Here is a 23,310-nt window from a genome sequence, read left to right on the forward strand (position 1 = left end):
AAAATTGCAAAATAGGAAAAATAATTTGTTATTTTGTTATTAATTGTCTGTTATTATTTTATTTTTGTACTCCACTTTATTTATAGGTTCGAAGAGATTAAACCTGGTTTTTCTGCTTTGCGTCCAGAAATTAAAACATAAAATGTTCACGTAAGGCAGTAAAAGACTCCAAGAATCAATAACACATACAATTTTTTCCCCCAATCATCCCTATCTATCTTCATTTATTAATAAATATCTCTGTAGGAATAAAACAAAATGGTTACTTCAAAAAGCTTGTTCATATTTTTTTTTAATTATTGAAACCTCCTAACAAAAGTGTTATTCAAAGTATTATTTCGTATTGAAAAAAATAAAAGAAAAATCACTCGCGAGGCTGTCATTAAAACGACTCGAAAGGCAAATTTCCAGTCGCTGTATAGCTATGTAACAACCTTGTGCCGTGATGTAACAATTCATTCGTTTCCACGTTTCAATGTAGATAATTGCACAATCGGAACTTCAGACTTGATTTTACCGGAACGACTGGATGAAAATTTACTCTTGGGCATTGAATTATAAATCACTGCACTGTCTATACAGCAACAATAGATTTTTTCAGCTGTAAAAATGTAGTTATCCACTCGAGCCCAATTAGTTCTGATCAGGATTAGCGAAACGCTATTGCACTTAGTTAGTTAGCAACAATAAAATTTTACAGCTTCCTACATTCATTAGATAAATTAAATTTTATGACAGAAGGCTATTGTTGGCTGATTAAATAAAATTAGCGGAAAGCAACAAGTGGTTGCCACATCAAGGGTTTAACTTTATCAGTTTTATGGGTATCAGAATGTCCACTGTTAACGTACAGTTGTGACCAAACTACAGGATGAAGTTGACCGTTTTGTGGATCGTAACTTTGTGTTTACCAGCTTTAGGTGAGGTTTAGTAGTTGTGTGAAAACGAAAACTTGAAATGCAATAGCTATTTTATGCAATTAGTTACGAAATGTCTGATTATTACCTGGTTTTTGATTATCAAGGTGTGTCAAAGCTATTCAAAAGCATAAAATTGTGGAGCTGATAGCAGTCGGATAAATACATTTTTAAGAGGTTTAATAATTCTATTAAAAACCTTTTAAAGTAATATTTATTGGAACAATATGTTAAGAATTTTAGCAAAAAAACTTCTACAAACTTCTAACAGGTTTTGTAGCATTTTACGATTTTTATGCAATTCGAAGCAGTTTTTTCAAAATTGTAAGTTTTATGGATTTCACGTAACCGTTTTACAAATATCTGAATTATGAATACACTTTTTCAGTATCGAAATTAGAATAAATCACTTGACAGTTTCGACTTTAGGAACACTTTTTAGTCGTAAAGTCGTAAAACTAGATTTTCTTAATATCACGTGACCTTTATATACGTATATTTATTTTAAATCTTGTCTCTCCGAACTAGAATTGAACTTTTACAGTATATTTTTATTTGAAACTGTTTTTTTCAAGCTTCAAAATTTAATTCGAAAGTCACATGTTTTAAATTGTTTTACTTTCTTGCTTAACGGATTTTTAATGTCACGTGATCGTTTCATGTTTGTCTGATTTGGAAACACACTTTATCTGAGTCTAAAAATTGGTCTTTTAAGATCACGTGACCGTTTCCAATTTTCAAAACAAATTAGTTTTTTAAGGTGAGGTGACCGGTATAATTTTGTTTCACCAACTCAAAATTGGACTTTTAAGGTCACCTGACCATTTTGCAATCTTTTTTATTTGAAACTTTCTTTCAAGCCTAAAAATGTAATGCAAAAGTTACGTTCTGACTTTCTTACTCTGAGTCAAAATTGAACTTTTAAAGTCACGTGACCGTTTTAAAATTGTAGATTTTTTTTTTGACAGATTGTTTTATTGTTTCAAATATTGTGATTCCCTCGAGCTTACGCATAATTGGATCCCTTAGGTCACGTGATCGTTTGTTTAACTTTTTTTTAAAGTACTAAAACATTTTTTGGCATTTCTTGCTTTTTCATCTTCATTACAAGCTTTATTTTCAGTTTTAAAAGATAACTTTAAATACGAAAATGGTAGATCAGATTGATGCTGTTTTAGCATGGTCTCTGACATGTCACAGATGCTTTGGATATGGTTTCTGTCATGATCCTGATCACGAAGACTTTGCTGAAGGAGTGAGAGAGGCTACTTGCAGTGGAAACAGGTTGGCTTTTTCAGCTAAATAACCACAAAAAAAAACATATTATTTTTCAGTTACTGGTCTTTATCAGACAATGCTGGTCCTTTCGAACGGATGGTGGCCAAAGCTTTAAACGATGAGTATAACAATAACTTCCTAAACAACTCATCCAGAAACACGATTCTAGAACAAAACTGTATTTCTGCACGAGTGCATGAACGTATGATTACCATATCATTGTAATGTCCATTCTCATGTGTTTTTTTTTCTGCTACAGCCCATAACAGTTATACTTTCCGTACTTGCATCACCAGGGCTGTACCTACAGCAGAAAGTTACCCAACTTTGTGCGAATTTATTAACAGTATGGTTGATCCTCAAAACCATTACAATGGAAGTCTGAGCTGTAGGCAGTGTAATGAAGACTATTGCAATAATGTGGTGTTGGCAGAAGGAGATGGTGTTGGAGGGAGGAGCAATTCAGTTACTAGTGAAATCAGCTTGCTTGTTGGATCCATTGTGGCACTATTAGCCAGATATTTATATTAATTTGAATAATAAATGCATTTTTATATTAATATTAATGTAGTTTCCATTTTTTACATTTTTCCTAGCTTTTTTTTCAAAAACTATAGGAATTCCAGAATCTACTCCTATTTTTAGTCAAAGATTAAACGGTGTTACCTACGCAGCAAATTTTTTTCCACCCACAGAATCTATTTTTATAACTTAATCCGCCCTTTATCAAGCGACTGACGTCATAGAAGAATACTTTCGGGCATATAACGTTACAATACAGAGCTGAAAATGGCTATTAAAAGCTTGGGTAGCAAACTTTCACCCTAAGGGTGGCGTAAAATAAAACTCTCTCAACTTTATTGGAAACTGCTGCTGCCATTATTCATGCCACTTTACCTCAGGTGGGATTTATTCAATTACGGGATAAATAAAATCAAATAAGGAATACTGTTTTTGAGTAGGTGATTAATTTCAAATTTGTCACAATATGTAAGTACACTCTCGCAAAAATCATTTTATTTTTTAATGATGAACCAATTCTAAATGGCAAAAAAATATCCGTAACTGTAAAATGTGGTTCTTTCAGAATTTAATGAGTTTGACTTGACAGCTCGGACCTGTCAAATAATAACAGCTGTTAAAAGACAGTAGAAAATTGACTGCCATATTAATACTAATCGCTAGCTCTAATTATGGACGTGCGCTCGCCAAAATCGAAAAAAATAGTTTAAAAAATCCGCAAAATCGCCTTCATCGAAGTATATTGTTACGATTTTCCCGTGGGTTTGCACAAAGTCAATTTAACTCAACAAGAAATAAATTTATTTACACTTCAAAACACTCCGTACAATAATTAATTCAGCTACCAAAAACCCTACTACAATCCCACAATTATTCCACTATTAAACTTTACCGCGTTCCCAAATTCACTACTCGTCCACCGTCGAGACCGCTTCTTTTATATTCGGTAAACCACGTTCTAGGTTCTAGAACCACTCTGAAACGCTTCATGATTTGCGTCGAACGTCGAAGATGCTTCTCGCTGTATCGCTGTCTAACGGTGGCCTACTTTAACACACGCCCGGCCAGATATTGCGGCGCATCGATTCCATCCCGAATCGAGTGCTCGTTCAGAAGTATCAGCATAGTAGGCCCAAACCGTAACAATATTAAGGCGATAATAACAATAAATGCTGAAGTATTGTCAAATAAAATTTAATAGTAAATGACAGACGCAAACTGAATTTCCAATTAACGGCATTACAAATAATGCAAACATCACTTTTTGTTTTCTGTTGGATATGTTAATGGATGTATCTATTTCTCTGATGACTGGTTGAAGATTCTCTGCGAAGTGACCTATTGATGCCTTTTATGAAAGTTAGGTTAGCTGAGGTTGGGTTAATTTTGTGTTGGGTTAACTGAAAAATTGATTTCTCTTTAGAGGGTTAGACAGAATTAGAAGAAAGAACCAAAAACATGAAATGTAGGTTAGGACATTAGATTTGGCTAGATCGGAAAATCTTGGCAAATATGGGAGTTGGATATGGATAAATAGGCAACTGGTAAAGTCGAAAAGTTGGGTTGAGTTAAGGATTTTCTCTGTGGTGCATTGATTACTAAAAAATTGATTTTTTCCGCACTCGACTGTGTGTGAGTGAAAGTATCACTTTCCGCACTTGTTAGGAAAATAACTATATCAATACACTAAGTCGTCTATTGCTTTTTGATTACCAACTTTTAAAACTACACAACCCTAAATTGCAAGATTGAATCTACGTTAAAACATTTACCCGTCCAAAATGAAGATCTAAACCACAACGAAACCGGAGAGAATTGATTAAACTGCATGTCTGATTATTCAGATCAGGTAGGAGTTCTGTTTTGGTTAGCGTAGTTATTTTAAAACCCTTTCTCCGTGACTACGTAATTCCAGTGTATGTGCCTGCATAAAGTCCAGAACTAATACTAGGCTAAATTAAGGTTCCTCTTTTGCAGCAAAAACTGTTTCGCATTCTAACTTTAACACGTTGTACATAAAAAAAATGTAATATATTTAAAACTTGGACTCAGTTTTTAATCTGGCAGTATGCGGAAGTTTTTTTGTAAACCAGGGCTGAAATGGAAAAGTGTATGAAAGACTGGAAGTTAATTTGTGTTTAAATACGAGAGCAGGGTTGCAACGTATTTTTTTCGGTGGCAAATTGCGTGTTTTTACTATTTAATCAGGATCTAGTTACGTTGGTTATGGCACGTTTTTTAAATTCAGTTCAAGCATACAGAGTGAGTTTTTATAAGTCAAAAATTAGTTTTTATCCAAATGAAGTTGTATGTAAATATAGTAAATTAAAGGAAATAATTTTTGCCATCCGGATATAAATCTCGAACCAACAACCTCAGACCCCAGGAAAGTAGAGGTCGTTGGTTCGAGTCCAGCGAAATGCGGAACAAAATTCAGTTTTACTCACTTTTATATTATTTGGAATATAAATAGGTATGAGTGCAAACTATCATATTTTTTCGAATTGCTGCCTTTTACTCAAAATCAAATAAACATTGAACATTGAGCTTAACATCAACATAAAGCCTTTATTCAAAAATAAGGGACAAACAGAAGACCCTAAAAACTACAGGCCGATATTTATACTTCCCAGTTTCTCCAAAATATTCGAAAAAGTAATGAGTACTAGGATTCTAAATTTCTTGAATTGCAATAGCTTGTTGGCAAACAATCAGCATGGATATTTGACTGGCAGATTTACAAACACGGCTATCTTTCAATTCATCAAAACTGTTATCCACCAGCATCATCAACCTGACCACTTAGAGCACGGGGATATTGCTTTGGGTATTTTTCTGGATCTGAGCAAGGCATACGATTGTGTTAATCACGAGAATCTGCTAGTCAAATTATCAAAATATGGGATAAGGGGAAAAGCAAGTGAATGGATCAAATCATATTTGTCAAATAGGCCGCAAAGAGTGGTAATAAATTCTGCAAAATCCGAAATAGGTGTAAGCAATACGGGGGTTGCTCAGGGAAGCATTTTGGATCCAGTTCTTTTTGTTATTTATATTAATGACATGTACAATATGGAAGAAGAATTTATGTTAACGAGCTATGCAGATGACACCAACACTCTACTATCTGGCTCAGGCCTGCCTGTCCTTGTGGTCAACGCTCAGGATGCCTTACACCAAACCTCTAATTGGCTCAAACAGAATCAGCTAATACTGAACACCGAAAAAACAAAGTTAGCAATTTTTAAAACAAAAAATAAACGTCTAACTGTTAATGATTCAATACATGTAAATAATGAAACTTACAGACTAAACAGTAACGTGCAGTTTCTTGGAATTTCACTTGATGAGTTTTTGTCATGGGAGAGACATATTGAGCACTTGACCGTAAGGTTAGCCAGAATAGGTTACGGAATAAAGACAATCTCGCAATATGTAAGCTTGGACTGTGCAAAAATTATATATCGTGCAAACTTCGAATCTGTATTGCGATACGGAATAATTTTTTGGGGAAGTGATTTTAGAATACAGAAGGCTTTTGTAATACAAAAAAGATTATTCGAATAATACGGAAAATGAGTCCAATAACTAGCTGTAGAGGTGTTTTTAAAGAACTAAATGTGTTAACAACAATTGGTGTGTACATTTTTGAATGTTTAATGTTTGTATAAAGCATAAAGATAAGTTCAACATGACCCAAGTACGTCAATATAATACCAGATCTAATAGTGTGCCTCTACTAACTCACCGCCTGAAAAAAACTGAAAACGGTCCATATTATTCTTGTATTAAGTTATATAACAGTTTGCCAATGTCACTTAAGAATCAAACCAACGTAATATTTTTTAAGAAAGAGCTAAAATCATTGTTAATTAAAATGGAGCCATATTGTACACAGAAATATTATAACAAACTACAAGGTAGAAATGTGATCTAAGTAAGTAATGAATAACCCTTTCTTTTGGTTTATGTTGGCATTGCGGATATTACAGTAAGATAGGTAAAAGCAGCATCCACCTATTGATTTATTGACGCTATTTCATTTTATGTACTATAAATATGTAATTTGAAATAAAGAAACATTATTATTATTATTATTATTATTATTATTATTGAAAAATAAGAATTAACAAAGTAGTACGCCAATATCTTAATTTTATATTTTTATCTGGAAAATGCTGAGTCTCAGCAGGAAAAGACTAGAAAACAGATTATAGATATACTTTTTAGTTTGAGAAAAGTCAGCGACGTAAATCTTTTTTTCTTTAAACTACTCAAATTTGTATTAATAACAGAAATCTTCAACTTTGATTTATTTATATTTATCAATTTTTGTATTGACGAAATATCAGCCATTTTATTTGGCACCACATTTCTTCCACAACTTCCTCAATGTTGAACGATTGAACTGATTGAATTCTAAAATTAAATAATACTTATTATATTTGACTTTATAAAAGTGACTCATATAGCTGCTTACGTGTTTATTTTGAAACATATTATATTCCATTTGGTTCACTAATTATTTCAATCTAATAGGGCCACGCTTTGCACACACAAAGCTGAAATTTAATAAATCCTTTTATGGATATTTTAAAATGTATAAATCGTATCCGCATGGCCTGCACATTTAATTGACTTGGAATCGATAGTTTACAATTTGATTTTGGTAAAAAAAAACAAGCCCCAATGTATTGCAGTATATTTTCATTATTAAGTGTTTATTGTTTGATAACTGGAAACTAGTAAGAAATATTAGTTTTTCAGTTTGTGTCAGATACTGTCTACTGAAAACACCTAAAATACTAAAACAATATTTGATATACCTAAACTTTATAGGTAGTCCGAATTTCTAGGGACTTTGCTTTTTGTAAATGATAAAAACAACTCACTTTTGATATCTAATGTAACTGATTTATATAAAAACATGTCATTTGACAGGTTTTTTTCATGCTTCTTTTGCGCTTATTTTAATTTTTCCTGCTATTTTTTGGATGGTTTTGTTATTGTAGTATCTAGTTTATAGGTTTCATTTGCAGTTTATATTTAGGTCAAAATATGGTTTGGTTATCTCTTTTGGTATCTTTCATAGTTTCCGAGATATGCCTAGTTAATGAAACACCCTGAACTATCATTATTGTACGGTTTAATAACACTCTATAAACAAAATTACTGTAGGAAAATAAACATTTTATTAGAAGTTTATAAAACCATAAATCACCTTCCAAATGTAATAAAATGGACGGTAAATAGCTAATCAAAGGATTAAGGTAATTTAATTTATTTGAAAATTCATGATAGAGTAAAACAACCAATACTAACAGGATTAAATTAAGATGTGGATTTATGTCTTTAGCAATTCATTATTTTAGAATTACCGTTTTCATAAAGCAATTCGGGCCTGTTTATATATTCAAATGCAATCGGCTTACTGGCGGCAATTGAATCTACAAACCGTTATGTTGTGGCTTTCGAACGGGTCATTAGTGAAACATTTAGATTTACATTATGGATAATTCCATTTGCATTTCGAATTTGCAATTTACAGATTTATTTAGTTTAAGTTAACGATCAGCTTTTGCGCTCCAAGTTTTGCCTTTTAAATCAGCGAAGCCCGATAATTGCTCATAAAGGCGGCAAATTAATATTTGCTAAACTGATCCTTGTAATAGGGAAGAAAATTACGTTTCACTTAAAACACCCTTGTTAAAAGCTCAAATACTGATCGCTAAAGCAATTTTCGTGGAAGACTGGAAAGTTGCGAGAAGATTAATATATCTAATCGAATACGTAATAATATAACCCATCAATCTCGACAGACTCTGCTGATTTTCTTGTCGGAATTTATGGGGAAATGTGGCTTGTAATGCTGTGACCTGGATGTGCGAATTTCCTTCTGGAAGGAAGTGTATTTTCCAGTTTAACGTGCTGCTGGGTGACCTATATTCTGCATTGGAGTGCACTCGGTTTACATTTATTTTTTATGGCAGAGTAATGTTATTAAAATACGAAAAGTGAACACGGCAGGTTCTTGACTAGTTAAATGTAGGTTACTGAAATATGTTCTAAGTTTTTCAAAGAAATTTCATATGGTTGGAATGTCGTTTTTTAGTATTAAGAGCAATAAATAGTTCTGAATTTTAGGATAAACCTAAGACTTCTGGTTAATTTTAATTGAAGCCACAACATTATAACGCTTTATTCTGCCACACCCTGTTCATAAATTAAGGCTTTACCAACGCTTAGTTCAGCCCATACATCAAACGAATTATGATACATTACTCACTTCACAAACGTTATTTGTGGATAACAAAGGTCCATTGTGGTCTTTTTCGTTTCCAAGATATTTTATTAAAAACGAAAACGTAACAGCTGAATCAGAATAATGAAATTCTACTGATTATTTACAGTATTTTTTAAATGTTAAACTGAACATATGTTTTTAATTTTAAATTCTAAATTTTTCAAGACAGAGAAACTATAATCGCAAACCTAAAAATTGACTTGATAGCCAAACTGCAAGTCTCGAGCCAATATTTTTTAACTTTCAAAAGTCAATTTCAAAGCTTTCAGCCAATTTTCAAGCAGAAAATGTGAAAATCCAAGTCAATACAATTTTTAAGAAATTAATCAGTAATGAACTTTAATAAACGTTGTTTTTTTTAAACGAGGAAGCAAACTAAAAATTACTAGGTACTGTCAATTGGAAACCAAAAATGATACATATTTGAAACAAAAATTAATATAGCCATTTTTGATTGACAACCCTAGTAACTGGTACTATTTCTTGATTCTGTTGTTGAATCTAGACAACTTTTGTTCTAATCAATTTTTCTCTGAATGTTGTCGTTTTCGAGATATTAACTGTTAAACATTGGAATTTTCACTATTGGGAAGGCTATAACAGGCGAACGGTTGAAGATAGAGCAAAATGGTTTACATGTTCTTATCTTACTTTTTTGAGATCTATCATAGGATGGTAGTTTCAAAATTTAAAAAAAATACTCAAAATTGGACATTTTTTGAAAATACCATCGTAATATGGGTCTCAAAAAAGTTAGATAAAAAATGTAAACCGTTTTGCTCAACCGTTCGTCTGCTATGGCGTTGAAATCCAAATATTGAAAATTTCAATGTTTAACAGTCAACACCTCGAAAACGACAACATTTAGAGAAATACTGATTAGTGCAATTTCCCCGAAAATTAAATAGATTCTACTAATTTAATTGTAAAACTGTGCTTCATATAATGGTGCGCTAATACAGGGTGTTTACGAAATGTGATGCCAGAAAATGCTGATTTGCAAATATTACTTTTTCTAATTTTGGCATATAAGTGACACTTTTCAAAACTGATTAGAGTGACAAAACGTTTTACTTTATATAACTAGTTATGAAAAGTTCATTTCATCACTCCCTTTTTATCCATTTCCGTAGAAACATATGGGCGACATCCATCATAACATGTCGTTGTCACTGTTTATACAAGGTGCTATGAAAGTGAATATTTGTGTTAAATCACTTTAAAAGATGGTTTTTACCGCTTTTTGGTCAAAATTAGAAAAAATTATGTATGCAACACGTTTCGAAAATGTCTTATTGTGTAACTCATTCAAATTGTAGGACCTCGCTGCGCTCGCCCTACAAACATTCATTCGTTACACAAAATCGATCTTTTCGTAACTGGTTACATAAATAGCTATTATTTAATCAAACTGTCACCCATCACTCATTTCATTTTGGTATCACATTTCTCAAACATTCTAATCTTTAGAAAAACAATAAAAAAGTTTATTTTAACTCAATAGCGATGAGCGATTAAGGGTTACGAGCCGCCACTGAACCTTATCTTTGCCAGTAATAAAACCCGATTAGTTTACTAATGAACTCAGCTATCTGGTAGATTGATGTCCCCCCCCCCCGACTGAAAATGGATGCGGTCCAAGCTAATTTCAATACTAATTAGTGACAAACCCATTGACTAGCGAATTTTGCGTCAGCCGCCATATTTATTATTCACATCCCGTATCAGCAATATGTTACGCCAATATGGTAATTATCTTTAATTTTCATCTGGTTCAGAGAGTACACTTTAATATTAACTAAATCGTTTATTTCAGAAAGGAACAAATTAGCATTTTCGATTATTTTAATCAAATTTTCATCACCCTGTAGCTCACAAATTATCACAGACAACTACGGATAGTGAGATAAGAATATTGGGATAGAAATATATTATAAAATATACGTGTTTTGTCCTTATAAAAAGAACGAAGAAAGAATGTCAAAAAACATCTACATTTCGATTTTTGACAATTTGTGTTAATTCTGTTGCGTCAATCTCTAAATTCCGCTTTAAACTAAGATTGCGTTGCTGGAAACAAAAAACTTTAATTTTTAAAATAGAGGGGAAAATTTAGAAATGTTACTTTCGAGGCACTCCCCGTATATCAGGTAACTTAAAACTTATCGAAGAATTTAAAATTATAAAATTAATTTTTATAAATTTTTCTGGAGAATTTGTTGACGCAATTATTTTTATTCTTATTGATTCTGTCTTTTTAATAGAACACTCTGTATATATTGCTAGTTATTTTTATTTTTAGAGTAATGTGATATTTCTATCAATATACCAATATAGTTTGATTGCTATTGCTATATTCTAAATCGTAAAAGTTACAAGTTAAACTAAAATTGGAAAGTTTAAAGTTTATTAGTTTTTAGTTCTACTCGATGAATAAAATGTTTATAATAGAAAAAGGTTAAATCTCAACAGAAAATTTGTGTAATTTTGTCCTACTGTATTTTGGAGGACGAAGTAAAAGTATTACAATTTAGAATGGTAATGTCAGTCAATTTTTTTAGAAATTAGCGAAAAAATACTGAAGCCAACACTGCAGTTTTAGACATTTTATTATGTCTTTTTTTTTATCTTTGCAAGACTCTTTTTTCTATTTTCCGGTTTCTGGGATTGTTTTACCACTTTTAAAAGCTTTCTAACCAAGTTTGAAATATTTTTTATTTTTCGAAACAATCCCAGATCTCCTTCGAATCTTCGAAGCCTACGAATGTTTCGTTTGACCAAAATTGACTCTTGTAGGACTCTAATCATATTCCAAGTTTTAGCTCGCTGACAAACTACGATATTGTTAGGCATATTTCTGAAAATTTGTGAATTTTGACTATCGTTTCAGTGCATTAACTAAGTTATTAGGGATCAAAGCAAGGAGTGTCAAAAAACGTCAAAAGAGATAAAGTGCAACTTAACACTTTCTAGAATTAGGAGACTGGCTGCTACAGTCCACACAAAAAAAAAATTAATGAATTTATCAAACTAATCCCAGATTTCACGCTTTAAAGAACTAAAAAAAAATGTATTAAAGATATACTAAAAAAGCTCAATTAGAATAGTTCTAAAAACCTTAAATGTTTATAGTACAATACAGTTCTTTACTGAAATAAATTCTTGAGGAAATTATACTACTAAAGAACAAGAAACCAAAATTGTGAACAATAAAATTGCTAGGGTGATTCTGGTAGTACCATCAGTATCTGGAGCGGTTGTATCACTAACATCAGACAAACCATCACCAGCACTTAAAACGTGATCATTGCAATAATCACCACTGTCACACGCTCTACAGCTGAAGGAACCACCGTATCGATTTTGTGATGATATGATTGTATTGATAAGTTCACACAAAGTAGGGTTGACTACTGCTGTATCAATATAGTAGCTCACACATGTTCGATAAGTGTAATTGTTGAAAGCTAAAATTTGTAAATTTTTTAAATTTTAAAATTTGTACAAATTAAACTTACGTTCATCCACTCTAGCTGCAAGGCAGTAATTGTTAGTTTGCGTTGTTGTGGTCGATACGTTATTGTGGAAAATGTTTGCATAGTATGCATTTAAAGCCTTTTCAACTTGAAGAGATAAAGGATCATCACTACCTCCAAATCCTGTCCAATAACTGCATAAATCATTATCAGTCAGTAAATATTTATGTAGAAGAAAATCACCATCATTTTATGCACGTCACAGTTTAGCACTTACATGACGATAAAATTAAAATCCAACTTCTGTGTGTAGTTTTTAAGTTCTTCTTCATGCAGCAGCAAACAGAGGCAAAACAGAGACACTTTTGTGGTTTGCAAATTTTGTTTTTAACAGAAAAAAAAAGGATAATTACAAGAGTAATTGAAATGTAAAGCTTTTGCAATAACAGCTGTAATCACACAGCAAAACAGGTTTGTTCGTTTTCATCAAAGACAAGCAAAACTCAGTTTAAGTAAACTAAAGATTACTGTATACACAGTAATTAAACTCGGTTAGGTTAGGTTGTATGTGTCTTCCCTTGCTTTTCACGAGCGTTGACTTAACTAGGTTGTAAAATACATTTGTTATTTGACAACACTGTTTTAATATGCAAACTGTGTTTTATTAAACTGAGTTTTGCAAGACATATAAAACTCAGTTTAATTAAACCAAAGTTTACTGTAGAGAGAAGAGTGAAATTTTCAAGTAAACCCCATTTGACCAATAATGTTTGTTTTAACATAAGTTGTGTTTCCCAATTAACGTCAAGAAATATCGATTAATTCATAAAAGATTTTAAAAATGACAAATCTTAAGTTAATAGTGATTGAATTATAATTGTCACAGCCAAGAATTTCAAATAAATTAATATGTAAAGCAACCTATAGAGTGTAAATTTGACAATTTTCTATTTTAATAACAGATTCAAAATAATAAAAATGAAGTTAGGTGAGCAATTTTGAAAACGACGATTATTGTCATTAAACGGTAAAAATTGGTTAGTTAGTGTTTTAACTCCTACAAACTGGAAAAAGGGTTTTGACGAAATTTTACTGAGTTTACGAAGCTTAATGATAGTTTAAAATTTACCACGTCCGTGGTAGAAACCTGCCTTCGCCATTTTATTTGTGGTAATTCTAAATCTGTATGATCTTCTTTGACGTGCATAAAAAATTGTAAATAATACTATAAAAGAACTTACTTGGAACTTGAACTACTACAAGTAGCAGTGGCTACCGTAGAAGAAAAATCTTCATGTTCCGGATCGTGGCAAAAACTATCGCCAAAACACCTATGGCAAGTTATAGAATAGGCTGAAACATGTTCAACAATCAAACGATAATGGACTTTTTTGTGAAATGCCAAATTTACCTAATGTTGGTAAAAGTACCGTCACTATAATCACTGAGTAGAGCATATCTAAAGTTTATTTTTACTTAACTAAAATGTTTGTGATGATGGGAGCTCCGTTATCATACAGCTAGACTGTCAGCAAACCTTCTACAATAATAACGCCAATAAACTGATTTAGTTTTAATGGAGATAATTAAATTGAATCAGATGGTATGTAGGTTTATTTGTGCCTAAGCCGATTTTATTGCAGACCTTATTTAAGATAAAATACACATTTAACAAAAATGTCTGGGGTTTTAGTAGTTTTCAGAAAATATGATGTAAGGTACAGTGGGTTTCTTACCTTAACCTTAAGTATGAACCTTCAGCTGAAGATCTAATACAACTATACCGGGTTTGTTAATTATATTTGTAATTATTTGCTATTTCTACTATGGTCCATTTATTTTCCCGTGGCGGTTACGTCATCATTTGCCTTTCTTGTCTATTACATGCGTTCCGAGCGCGATAGAATTTTGACGTCATCTAGTCACGTCGGCAATGAATCAGGACGACAAGGCTCGGAAAATCGGCCGCCATTGTTGACAAAAAGTAAACAAAGAGACATTTTTTATTTTTGATGTAAATTTTACAATATTTTAAGGAGTATTTTGATTTAACTTGTTTTTAACTGCGATACTACTAGATAATGTGTGTGTGTTTGGGTAGTCAGTTTTGAAAATGCCACCTTTTTAATACACTTTACAACTATCAAGGGGCCCAGTGAAACATTCTGAAGAAACTAGAGTTTGTGAAACAGAAATGGATGCCTTTTCTAATAGAAAACACTGTCACAATAAAACAGCCCATATATTTACCTACTCCCAAGAAGAGTTTTTACAAGAACACTACAAAAACCAAGTTTATTCAAGCCAGGGGTTCTCGAAGAAACATGGATATAAGGTAAAGGTGTATTTAGCAGAAGCTGACAAGGTGATTTACCTAATACTATAAAAAGGACTCTGGTAGAGGTATTAATGAGCTGCTAATACTAAACAGTTTATGTTTCAGGTACCTTTATTTGCCTAATCTGGAGTTTGCTTATCATGCTTTGAAAGGGTCCAAATTTAAAAAGTCCCAATATCAATTGCGCTAAAAGACTCTAAACAAAAGGTGTTTGAAACAATGGTTATAATGGTGTTGTCAAAATCCATATGCAGAGTGTTGAAAAAACAAATTTCTAATAAGTTTCAGGTCAGGTAATATTAGAAAGATACAAGTTACTTAATACATAAATTTGATCAAATGCTATTATTTTGCAGAATTAGCCCTTATAACTTTTGCCGTATCTTCTCTGACTATAAGGCTAGAAACAGATGGTGCTACTGTTAAATACCTTTCCATCAGATAGTAGGTTAAATTACTATTTTAATTGTATTATTTACACATGATGAAATATACAAATAAAATCTTTAAAAAGTACACTCAAGTTTCCTTTTTATCTAAAAAGTCTAGTTTTCTTCATAAACAATCATAAAATTAGATAATTTCTTTAACTGAGGTACCTACCTGCTCTTACAATAAATTGAACTGAAATTGAAAAAACATGTTAAATAAATCACACAACAAAACCAAATTGATATGTATTTAATGCTGGGTAAATTTACAAAAGGAAATAAATAAGCAATCTATATAACAAAACCAAGAAGCAAGTTCTTAAAACACCAACAATTCTGTTATAAGTTAAAACACTGCTTTAGGATTTAATAGTCCCCAGGATACACACATTGCCTTTCCTTTCTTGCAAATTTTATGGAATAATTCTTGAAACGTTGGTATTGGGCTGTTAATGACTCATTTGAATGCACCTATCTGTGATGTTCTTTCCAGATAATTTAAATTAAATGTGGTTGTTGTTCCCAAGCCAAAGTTTGATTGGAACTTTCCGCCTATGTTTACCACCAAATGTTGCAAGATTTTCTGTTTGGTGAAGAAAAATCTTAAATTCTACGAAGGTCTCGCAATAATAACACTAATTAATAAACTTAAACAACCCTAAATTAAGTTTTTATTTCTTGTCTGTAGTTTTTGCTGTTTTCCAACTTTTTAAAATTCCTAACCTCAAAATGTTGTTTAGAATGTTTAGCCGACTGTCAGTTGGGACTGTGCACTATGTTGCCACATCTTCCACGAGCAGATGTGAACCTGGTGTATTGTTGGTTGCAGTAATAAACGGACCGATAAATTATACAGATTTCGAAAAAAAAAGCATTTATTGCATGCAAAACATGTGAGATTCTTAGAATAGTTTTTTTCAAAACAATATAGTTTTCTCATTTTTATTTATAATTGCTTAATGAAAGATACATATTGTGAGGTTTAAAGGAGGAATTTGTCAAAACGGCAACGTCCAAACAGGTGATTAAAAAGATGGATAGCCTAGCTTGTAATAAACGACGTGCGTAAATTTCAATATGGCGGAGCACTTGATGACGTAACCGCCACGGGAAAAAAAATTAACTATTGACAGTTTTGGCCTTACAACTTTCATGTATCGCTCTGGTTCTGTGTGATCTCATATCTCTTCTTCTTAACAGAATTGTTAAGTAATTTGTGCTCTTCCATTCCTTTTTTCAACTCTAGTATTTGTTTTATTATTTGCATGGTGGTTGTGCTAAGTTTGGGACTTCCTGGCTTTTTAGTTATGGGAACAGAAATTCTTAGCCACTGTTTTATAGACATTAATTTTTCATTGAGTTGATTATGCCATTTCCGTGAGCTTCATCCGATGGTAGTCCTTTTCGGAATTCCTCTTGTCTCGCTTCCAGTTATTCACTTGGAAATCGAGATGCTTTGAGAAGTTATTTTCTTAGTAGTCGTTTTCTGTGTCGACTCTATTTAAAACTGAGACGTCTTTACAGCATTTACGATTATTTGAAAGAATGTAATTAATCTAAATTTTTGTTAAATTCCATTTTCCACTTTTCCCCACTTTTGCATTAAAATTTTCTATTACCACTGATATGTTATACAACAGATAAATTGCTACTTAAAAATGGTCGAAAATAAAAATGGGTTTGTTGTCTATACACTTCAACCGAAAAATGGGCGCACAAGAACAAAAGAGACATTGAATAACTGATAAAATATTTAGGGGTAACAGCCCGGTTGCTTTTAAAATATCAGGCGGCACCGGAAATATAAGCTTGGCTTAGGCCGACATTAGCTAAACTCGGTCGTGTCGCGATTTTTGTAGCCCGAAATAAGTCGCAAATAAATGACGTCATTATGTAAATGGCGCGACTCTTGATGACGCATTGTCGTGAGAGATTTGCGAATTTTTCATTGCAGATTTACCTCCCGTCGTTTACTGAAGGCTGACAACGTTAAAAAATACCTTTTTTCTTCTTGTTTTCAAGTTTACGTTATTTCCAATTTTGTTTGCTTATTCTGGCGTGCTTAATTTATTATTTATAGTTAATCTTGTCGTAATTGAAAATGTGTTGGAACTAAAGCTTCGCTTTAAAGTGGATTAAAAGTTTTGTAACGCGTTAAGCAAATCATCCGTTGCCTGTACACTGACAATAAAGTCTAATGGAAAAGTTTAGACAAAACAAAAAGAGTTAAAAGGAAAATAGGAAATAAAGCGTTGTTTTAATAGACGGTTTACGTTTTTAATGTTGGATTACTTGCCTCTAGGGACGACAATTACAGCTCATTTTAATTAAGTTGTTACACAGAAATGGAATACCGAATGACTTGAAAATTGGAAAATTCGCGGAGGAAATAGTTTGGCAGTTTCCTTGGTGATACATTTGAGTTCGTTAGTGCGGTTCGCAAACCAGCTGAACCTTTATCGATTCCGAATTTCTGCATACTATGCCAGTTTTCCTCGCATTGTTTTGTTTCTCATTTTTTTCCAAAAAAAACTGCAGACGAAAATTTATGAGGTTGAATTTTTCACCCGAAGCATATCACACACACACGCATACATCACGTCTAGCTATTTAATTAAAAACCGCACATATTTTGATTGTCTATTTATTTTGGACCTGGACAATTTTCAGTTGTAATCGCTTGCCAATTAATTTATTGTTTAAATAGTTAATTACTGTCGCATCTGGGCAATATTAATTAATTATAAATGATTTATCGTGGGAAAGGCATTTCAACGGATGCATTAGGATTCGACAGAGTTTAATAATAATTATTATATTGTCACGTTTATACTCAAATAATAATAATGGTATTTATAAGGTAGGATTTTATGTAATTTAAGTGTTGCAAATTTAAATTAATGTATTATTTCAGCTCCTATTTACTTTTTGTTTTTGTCTCTTTACAGAAGGGTAACCAATAATAGATAAACGTAATAGTATATTACATACTCAGGTGGAAAGTGTTTGATTTCTGTCTAGAAATTAAGTAGTTTGGAGAGAATTTAGGTAACTGTATCTCGAGACAGAAATTAAACTTTCTACCGTGGTTTGTATACTATTTTATTTTCAACCATTTATCAAAATCTCATCGAGCTTCTAATAAATCATTCAGTTGAAATACTGATTGCTAATAGTCTCTAACAATAAGGTAGTATAGGTACGAGTAGTTATGACTTCAACCACAATAAACGACTGGTGATTTGTTTACAATCTTTACAACGTCATTATTGTAATATTCTGTCTTTAATATTTTGAGCTGGAACGTTGCTTAAAGTGCTTTTAACATGGAGATTTCTGAAAACGCAGTTGTTACTCATCATCATCTGAGCTGCGAGCTGTTACTGCAGAGTACTTTCCACCCGGGTGGAAAGTAAAAGCAGGTCATTTTCATCTTTCCACCTGGTTTACACATAAGAAATAACGTTATTACATACCTAGTTGAAAATAAAATTATTGTTTTGATAAACATGGTTTGTTTGATAGACTGTAACTAAAAATACAGGGTGCCACAATTATGGCAAAATTGCGCAATTTAGGGTAGAATATTTTGCCGTTTTAAAAGTAAAAAATTCGGAAATTTTGGAATTTAGCTTTATTATTTTTATTGATTTATGTGATGATCTGAAAATAAATGACACTTTACTATAATCCCCTTTCCTCCACTACAACGTCACAATATTTGTTTACCATCTGGTGGTTACCATCATCTACTTTCATTTTTCTTATGGCCGCCATACTGTATTTTAACATGTTTGTTCAGTTTTGGAATTTTATTTTTATGTATTATTAATAATGACATACAAATCGCGCGGTTTACTTCGGTTAGCTAACTTTAGGAGATTTTAGTAATTTTCTTATAAAGGGTGCCACAAATTCGTATCTAAGAATGGGGATCTCGAAAACGGTAAGAGATACAGAGTTGGTTAAATGGAAGCAAAGTTGCAATTAGGAGACAAAATTTTAATCCGAAAAAATACAAAATTTCGGAAAAACGTTTTTATTTTATTGTGAGCTTATTTGATGAGATAATTTAAATTTATCGACACTTTGTCATTGCAACTTTTTTCCCTCTAAAACCTGACATCGTCACATTTGAAATCCGACGTTTCAGTTTTTGTCATGCGACCCTGTTTTTTTAAAACTTATTTTGGAAGTGCATTGTTTTCTGATTTAAATGACGTGCAATATGCAATATGTTACATACAACTTACTTACCGAAGTATTCAAGGAAATCATAATGGATTTTATTAAATTAGAAATTTACTCAGAATTTCTGTATACTGTACTGCTACTAATTTTGTAACAATAGCCGGAAAAAACACTTTTATCAAAGTTTTCTAACCTAAAATTTAAAAGATTAATGACGTCATTTAAATCAGAAAAACACTTTTAAAATCTGCCTTAAAAAAACAGGGTCGCGTTTAAAAAAATAAAGTTGATGATATGTTGATGATGGCTGACAAAAACCGAAACGTCAGACTTCAAATTTAAATTATCTCATCAAATAAGCTTACAATAAAATAAAAACGTTTTTCCGAAATTTCGTATTTTTTCGAATATTTCCGGAAGTAATCAGAATTTTTTAAATGTTAAAACGGCATAAGATTGAACTCATTTAACCAACTCTGTATCTTTTACCGTTTTCGAAATCCTCATACTTAGACATGAATTTGTGGCACCCTTTATGATATACTGGAAGGATTGAGGAACAGAGACATCTTATTTTTTAAGTTAAATGTTACTTTACTTCCCTTTCTTGTATCACATTTTAACTAGCTGTATGTACTAGTCGCAGACGGAAAAAAACCGGTTTGAATGACTGGTTTAAGATAAAGAAGCTTGTATACTGGTCACATTTTTAAAAGAGGTTTCAATAACAAGTTGTCATTTAAAATGTGATTGCAAAGTGAAATACAATGACAAAATATGCCAATAATGGACTGAAATTGTCGAAAAAAAATTATTTGCTCTGTCAGCTGTAATATTGATCAGTCTTGCTGCAACGTATCCAGAACTGGAAATTTAATCAAACTATGCGACATAATCTACTAGAATTTATGTAAAAAAGACAAAAAATACTATACTTTAACAGTATATTTTAATAATTATTAATCAAGTTTTAATACTAGCTGTATTAGTTAGTACTCTGAGAAGGAAATAACCAGTTTAAAAATCTTGATTTTTTTACAAATGAAGTTTTTCATCTCTAAACATACATAATATGGCAAGAATCAGAGTAAAATAACCAACTTCATTATATTTACCAGCAACTAATCAGTCCCATAACTGACATTATCAGAGTTTGTTAAATTCAAGACAAATCGTAGTAGCTATAGGAAACCGAGATATCATTTATCATTGTCCAAAAACAAAGAAAAGTGTAGGTTCAGGACTTTTCAATCCAAACAGAAAGTGTTTTACAATCTGTTGAAAATAGGAGGGACATAGCAACTCGTAAAAAAGTTGTTTATCATTCACACTGCTTTATTTTCTAGAGCCTCTTTCCATAACATAATGGTCGTAATTAACCAAATGAACTGACCGGAATCCTAATGGTTGCATTAATTAATAATGCGGAAAGGAAAGGCGATTGTTACAATTTCCAGCCACGATCGTTTTTTATTTTCCCCAGAAAAAGAATCTGTAATTTACCCGACCCTCTGGGCAATAAATGGTTTTTCTAATTAGCTGTTGATCGTTCTTCTTCTGCACCATTAAATGTGTTGTTCTATCTGTTCCAAACTTTGTTTCCAAAATACATTCCGGCATCGATTTTGTCATTTGCCAAGGGAACCTGCTGAAGTCGTACATTGTGCTCGTGTCCGAGGTTGTGTCGGTTTTTTTGTTTGGTTAGAAACGGGGAAAAACGCAACATCGTTATTCGGATTGTTCCTGAACAATTTATTTTCCGGCTCGGTGACGGATTGAATCTAATTTATATCCTGTTTCAGATAACTACCACGCTTGCTATAGTTCACTGACGACACTGACGAAAAACGAAAAAATTGTTTTAGGATCAGTACGGGGATTGAGAGTTTTACGGCCATCCATCCGTTCCAGATATCCAGCCGGAATGCTCGATCGTTATCTTTTGTATAACTTAAGGAAATGTGAAAAATTCCATCGAAAAATCGGTTTGCGCTTCGCGTTATTCGATTCTCGCTAACGCAGGCTAAACTTTGAAACGAAAAATTTCCATACCTGACTTATTTCATATCTTCTTTCCAATATTCCTTACTTTCCAATTCTCTTGTGTATCGGTATTTATGGATACCCTCAATTAAGGATTTGCGTATACAGGGTGAGACAGAGTTAAATCGTCATATGTTAATCGTTAAACTCCGCATTAAATATAATCTAAGTTTGCCCTGTGAACTTTAGTCTACAAATTTTTTATTACAGAAATACCTCGGCAAATGCAGACTTTTTAAAATGTTTTACATTATAAATGAAAATAAGTTATTTTTAGCATTCGGACATAAATTAAAAATTAGTGTCGATTTCAGCATTACTCGAGAACGATATAAATTTGACCGAATATCGAGCGAAAGTCAAAAACTAAAAAAAAATATCATAACAGTTACTAGGATGTTCTGAAGACTATCAAAGGTTCTAAAACGTTTTAGGTGACTCTACAACCTTCTGGCGAGTTCTAGAAGTTTTATCAAAGTTCTGGAAGGTTTTGGAACATTGCAAAAGGCTATAGAACGTTCTGGCAAACTATAGAAACTTCTTCAAAGATCTTAAAGATTTTGGAACATTGCCAAAGGCTCTGGTACGTTCTGACTTGTTCTAGAAGCTACATCGACGAACTGGAAGGTATTCAAATATTTCAAAAACCTCTAGAACGTTCTGATAAATTCTAAAAGCTTTTTCAATTGTCTGCAAGATTTTGGAAAGTTGTAAAATGCTTTAAAACAATCTGGCAAGCTCTAGAAGGTTCTTCAAAGATTTGGAACGTTTTCAAAGGATCTAGAACAATCTGACACACTTCTTCGAAGGTCTGGAAGGTTTTAGAATGTTGCAAAAAGCTCTAAAACGTTCTGGCTAGTTCTAGAAGCTTTATTAAAGATCTGAAAAGTTTTGGAATGTTACCAAAGGCTCCATCATGTTCTGACAAGTGCTAGAAGATTTTGCAAAGGTCTGGAAGGTTTGGGAACATTGCCAAGAGCTCTAAAACGTTGTGACTAGTTCTATAGAACCTTCATCAAAGAACTGGAATCTTTTGAAATGATGCAAAAAGCTCTATAACGCTCTGGCAAGCTATAGAATGTTGCCAAAGGCTCTAAAACTTTCTGACCAGCTAATTTTCTTTTTCGATGTATTATTATTCTAATGATAAGTCATATTTTTATTAATTACATATCTGATTATCAGCAGCCTATTTGTAAAACTATTGAAATCAGTTAAAATCATCTAATCCTTAAAAATGTCTGTATATTTTTCAACTTAACTCCGTAGTGAGATTATTATTATTATTTTTAAAAAGGTAATTTTTTGCTTCTCATTTGAATTTGTCTCTTGAATCTGATTTTGCTTAGAAAAATCAATAAAAAAATAAATCTAATTTTAAAGATATCTGCGCAAGTAACAGGAATTATTGCAATTTTAAGACGGTTCATTAATAAACTCTAAATTGCGTAATTTTGCCACAATTTAACCAACTTTGTATCTCTTACCGTTTTCGAAATACCCCAGACGTAAATTGCTCTTTTAAGGTAAAAAATATTTGACTAAAATGTTTTTATTAAAATCACTGAAGCCTTAATAAATATATTAAATCTTACTATTACCTTTAGATTCAATATTGTCCATTTTCTTAATATGAAACATCAAAGGTAACCCAAGACAATCCAGAATTAATTACTTTCAGATAAAATAAATGAGCTACTTTAAAAAGCTGTACCTTTTAAAATATACTGAAAAAAAGTGTAATTAATTTGCTGGCTAAAAACCTTTTGCGACTTTTAGCCCGAAAAGACAAAAAAGGACAATTTGATAA

General features: G+C 32.1%; 3 protein-coding genes and 1 long non-coding RNA gene across 7 annotated transcripts in view; 2 read left to right on the forward strand and 2 right to left on the reverse strand.

Annotated features, from left to right (window-relative positions):
* LOC145740186 (follistatin-related protein 5-like) overlaps window positions 1-23,310 on the reverse strand; it is a 103,505-nt gene that overhangs the window by 21,952 nt on the left and 58,243 nt on the right. The gene's annotated exons all lie outside the window — the stretch shown is intronic.
* On the forward strand, window positions 768-2,757 carry LOC145740193 (uncharacterized). Its single transcript, XM_081995560.1, has 4 exons — window positions 768-920; window positions 2,096-2,201; window positions 2,252-2,397; window positions 2,455-2,757. The coding sequence occupies exons 1-4, from the start codon at window positions 872-874 to the stop codon at window positions 2,724-2,726; spliced, it is 573 nt and encodes a 190-aa protein (XP_081851686.1). The 5' UTR covers window positions 768-871; the 3' UTR covers window positions 2,727-2,757.
* Window positions 12,088-14,069, reverse strand: LOC145740192 (uncharacterized). The gene is made up of 4 exons (XM_081995558.1): window positions 13,909-14,069; window positions 13,739-13,850; window positions 12,540-12,691; window positions 12,088-12,488 (listed from the first exon to the last, which is right to left on the reverse strand). The coding sequence occupies exons 1-4, from the start codon at window positions 13,952-13,954 to the stop codon at window positions 12,193-12,195; spliced, it is 606 nt and encodes a 201-aa protein (XP_081851684.1). The 5' UTR covers window positions 13,955-14,069; the 3' UTR covers window positions 12,088-12,192.
* On the forward strand, window positions 14,559-15,346 carry LOC145740194 (uncharacterized). Its single transcript, XR_014181369.1, has 3 exons — window positions 14,559-14,832; window positions 14,941-15,123; window positions 15,192-15,346. It is a non-coding gene; the product is annotated as an uncharacterized LOC145740194 (long non-coding RNA).

This window comes from Ips typographus, linkage group LG1 (assembly GCF_016097725.1).
Source record: "Ips typographus isolate SLU linkage group LG1, UJ_Ityp_2.0, whole genome shotgun sequence".
Taxonomy (NCBI): Eukaryota; Metazoa; Arthropoda; class Insecta; order Coleoptera; family Curculionidae; genus Ips; species Ips typographus.

Excerpts from the sequence above, each read along its gene's own strand:
- LOC145740192 (XM_081995558.1), bottom strand. The coding sequence starts at position 13,954 with ATGCTCTACTCAGTGATTATAGTGACGGTACTTTTACCAACATTAG. Across the intron at positions 12,692-13,738 it reads TGTAGTAGTTCAAGTTCCAA|TTATTGGACAGGATTTGGAG; the intron begins GTAAGTTCTTTT and ends TGATTTATGCAG. Across the intron at positions 12,489-12,539 it reads TGCAGCTAGAGTGGATGAAC|CTTTCAACAATTACACTTAT; the intron begins GTAAGTTTAATT and ends TACAAATTTTAG.
- LOC145740193 (XM_081995560.1), top strand. The coding sequence starts at position 872 with ATGAAGTTGACCGTTTTGTGGATCGTAACTTTGTGTTTACCAGCTTTA. Across the intron at positions 921-2,095 it reads TTTGTGTTTACCAGCTTTAG|CATGGTCTCTGACATGTCAC; the intron begins GTGAGGTTTAGT and ends ATGCTGTTTTAG. Across the intron at positions 2,398-2,454 it reads TTCTGCACGAGTGCATGAAC|CCCATAACAGTTATACTTTC; the intron begins GTATGATTACCA and ends TTTCTGCTACAG.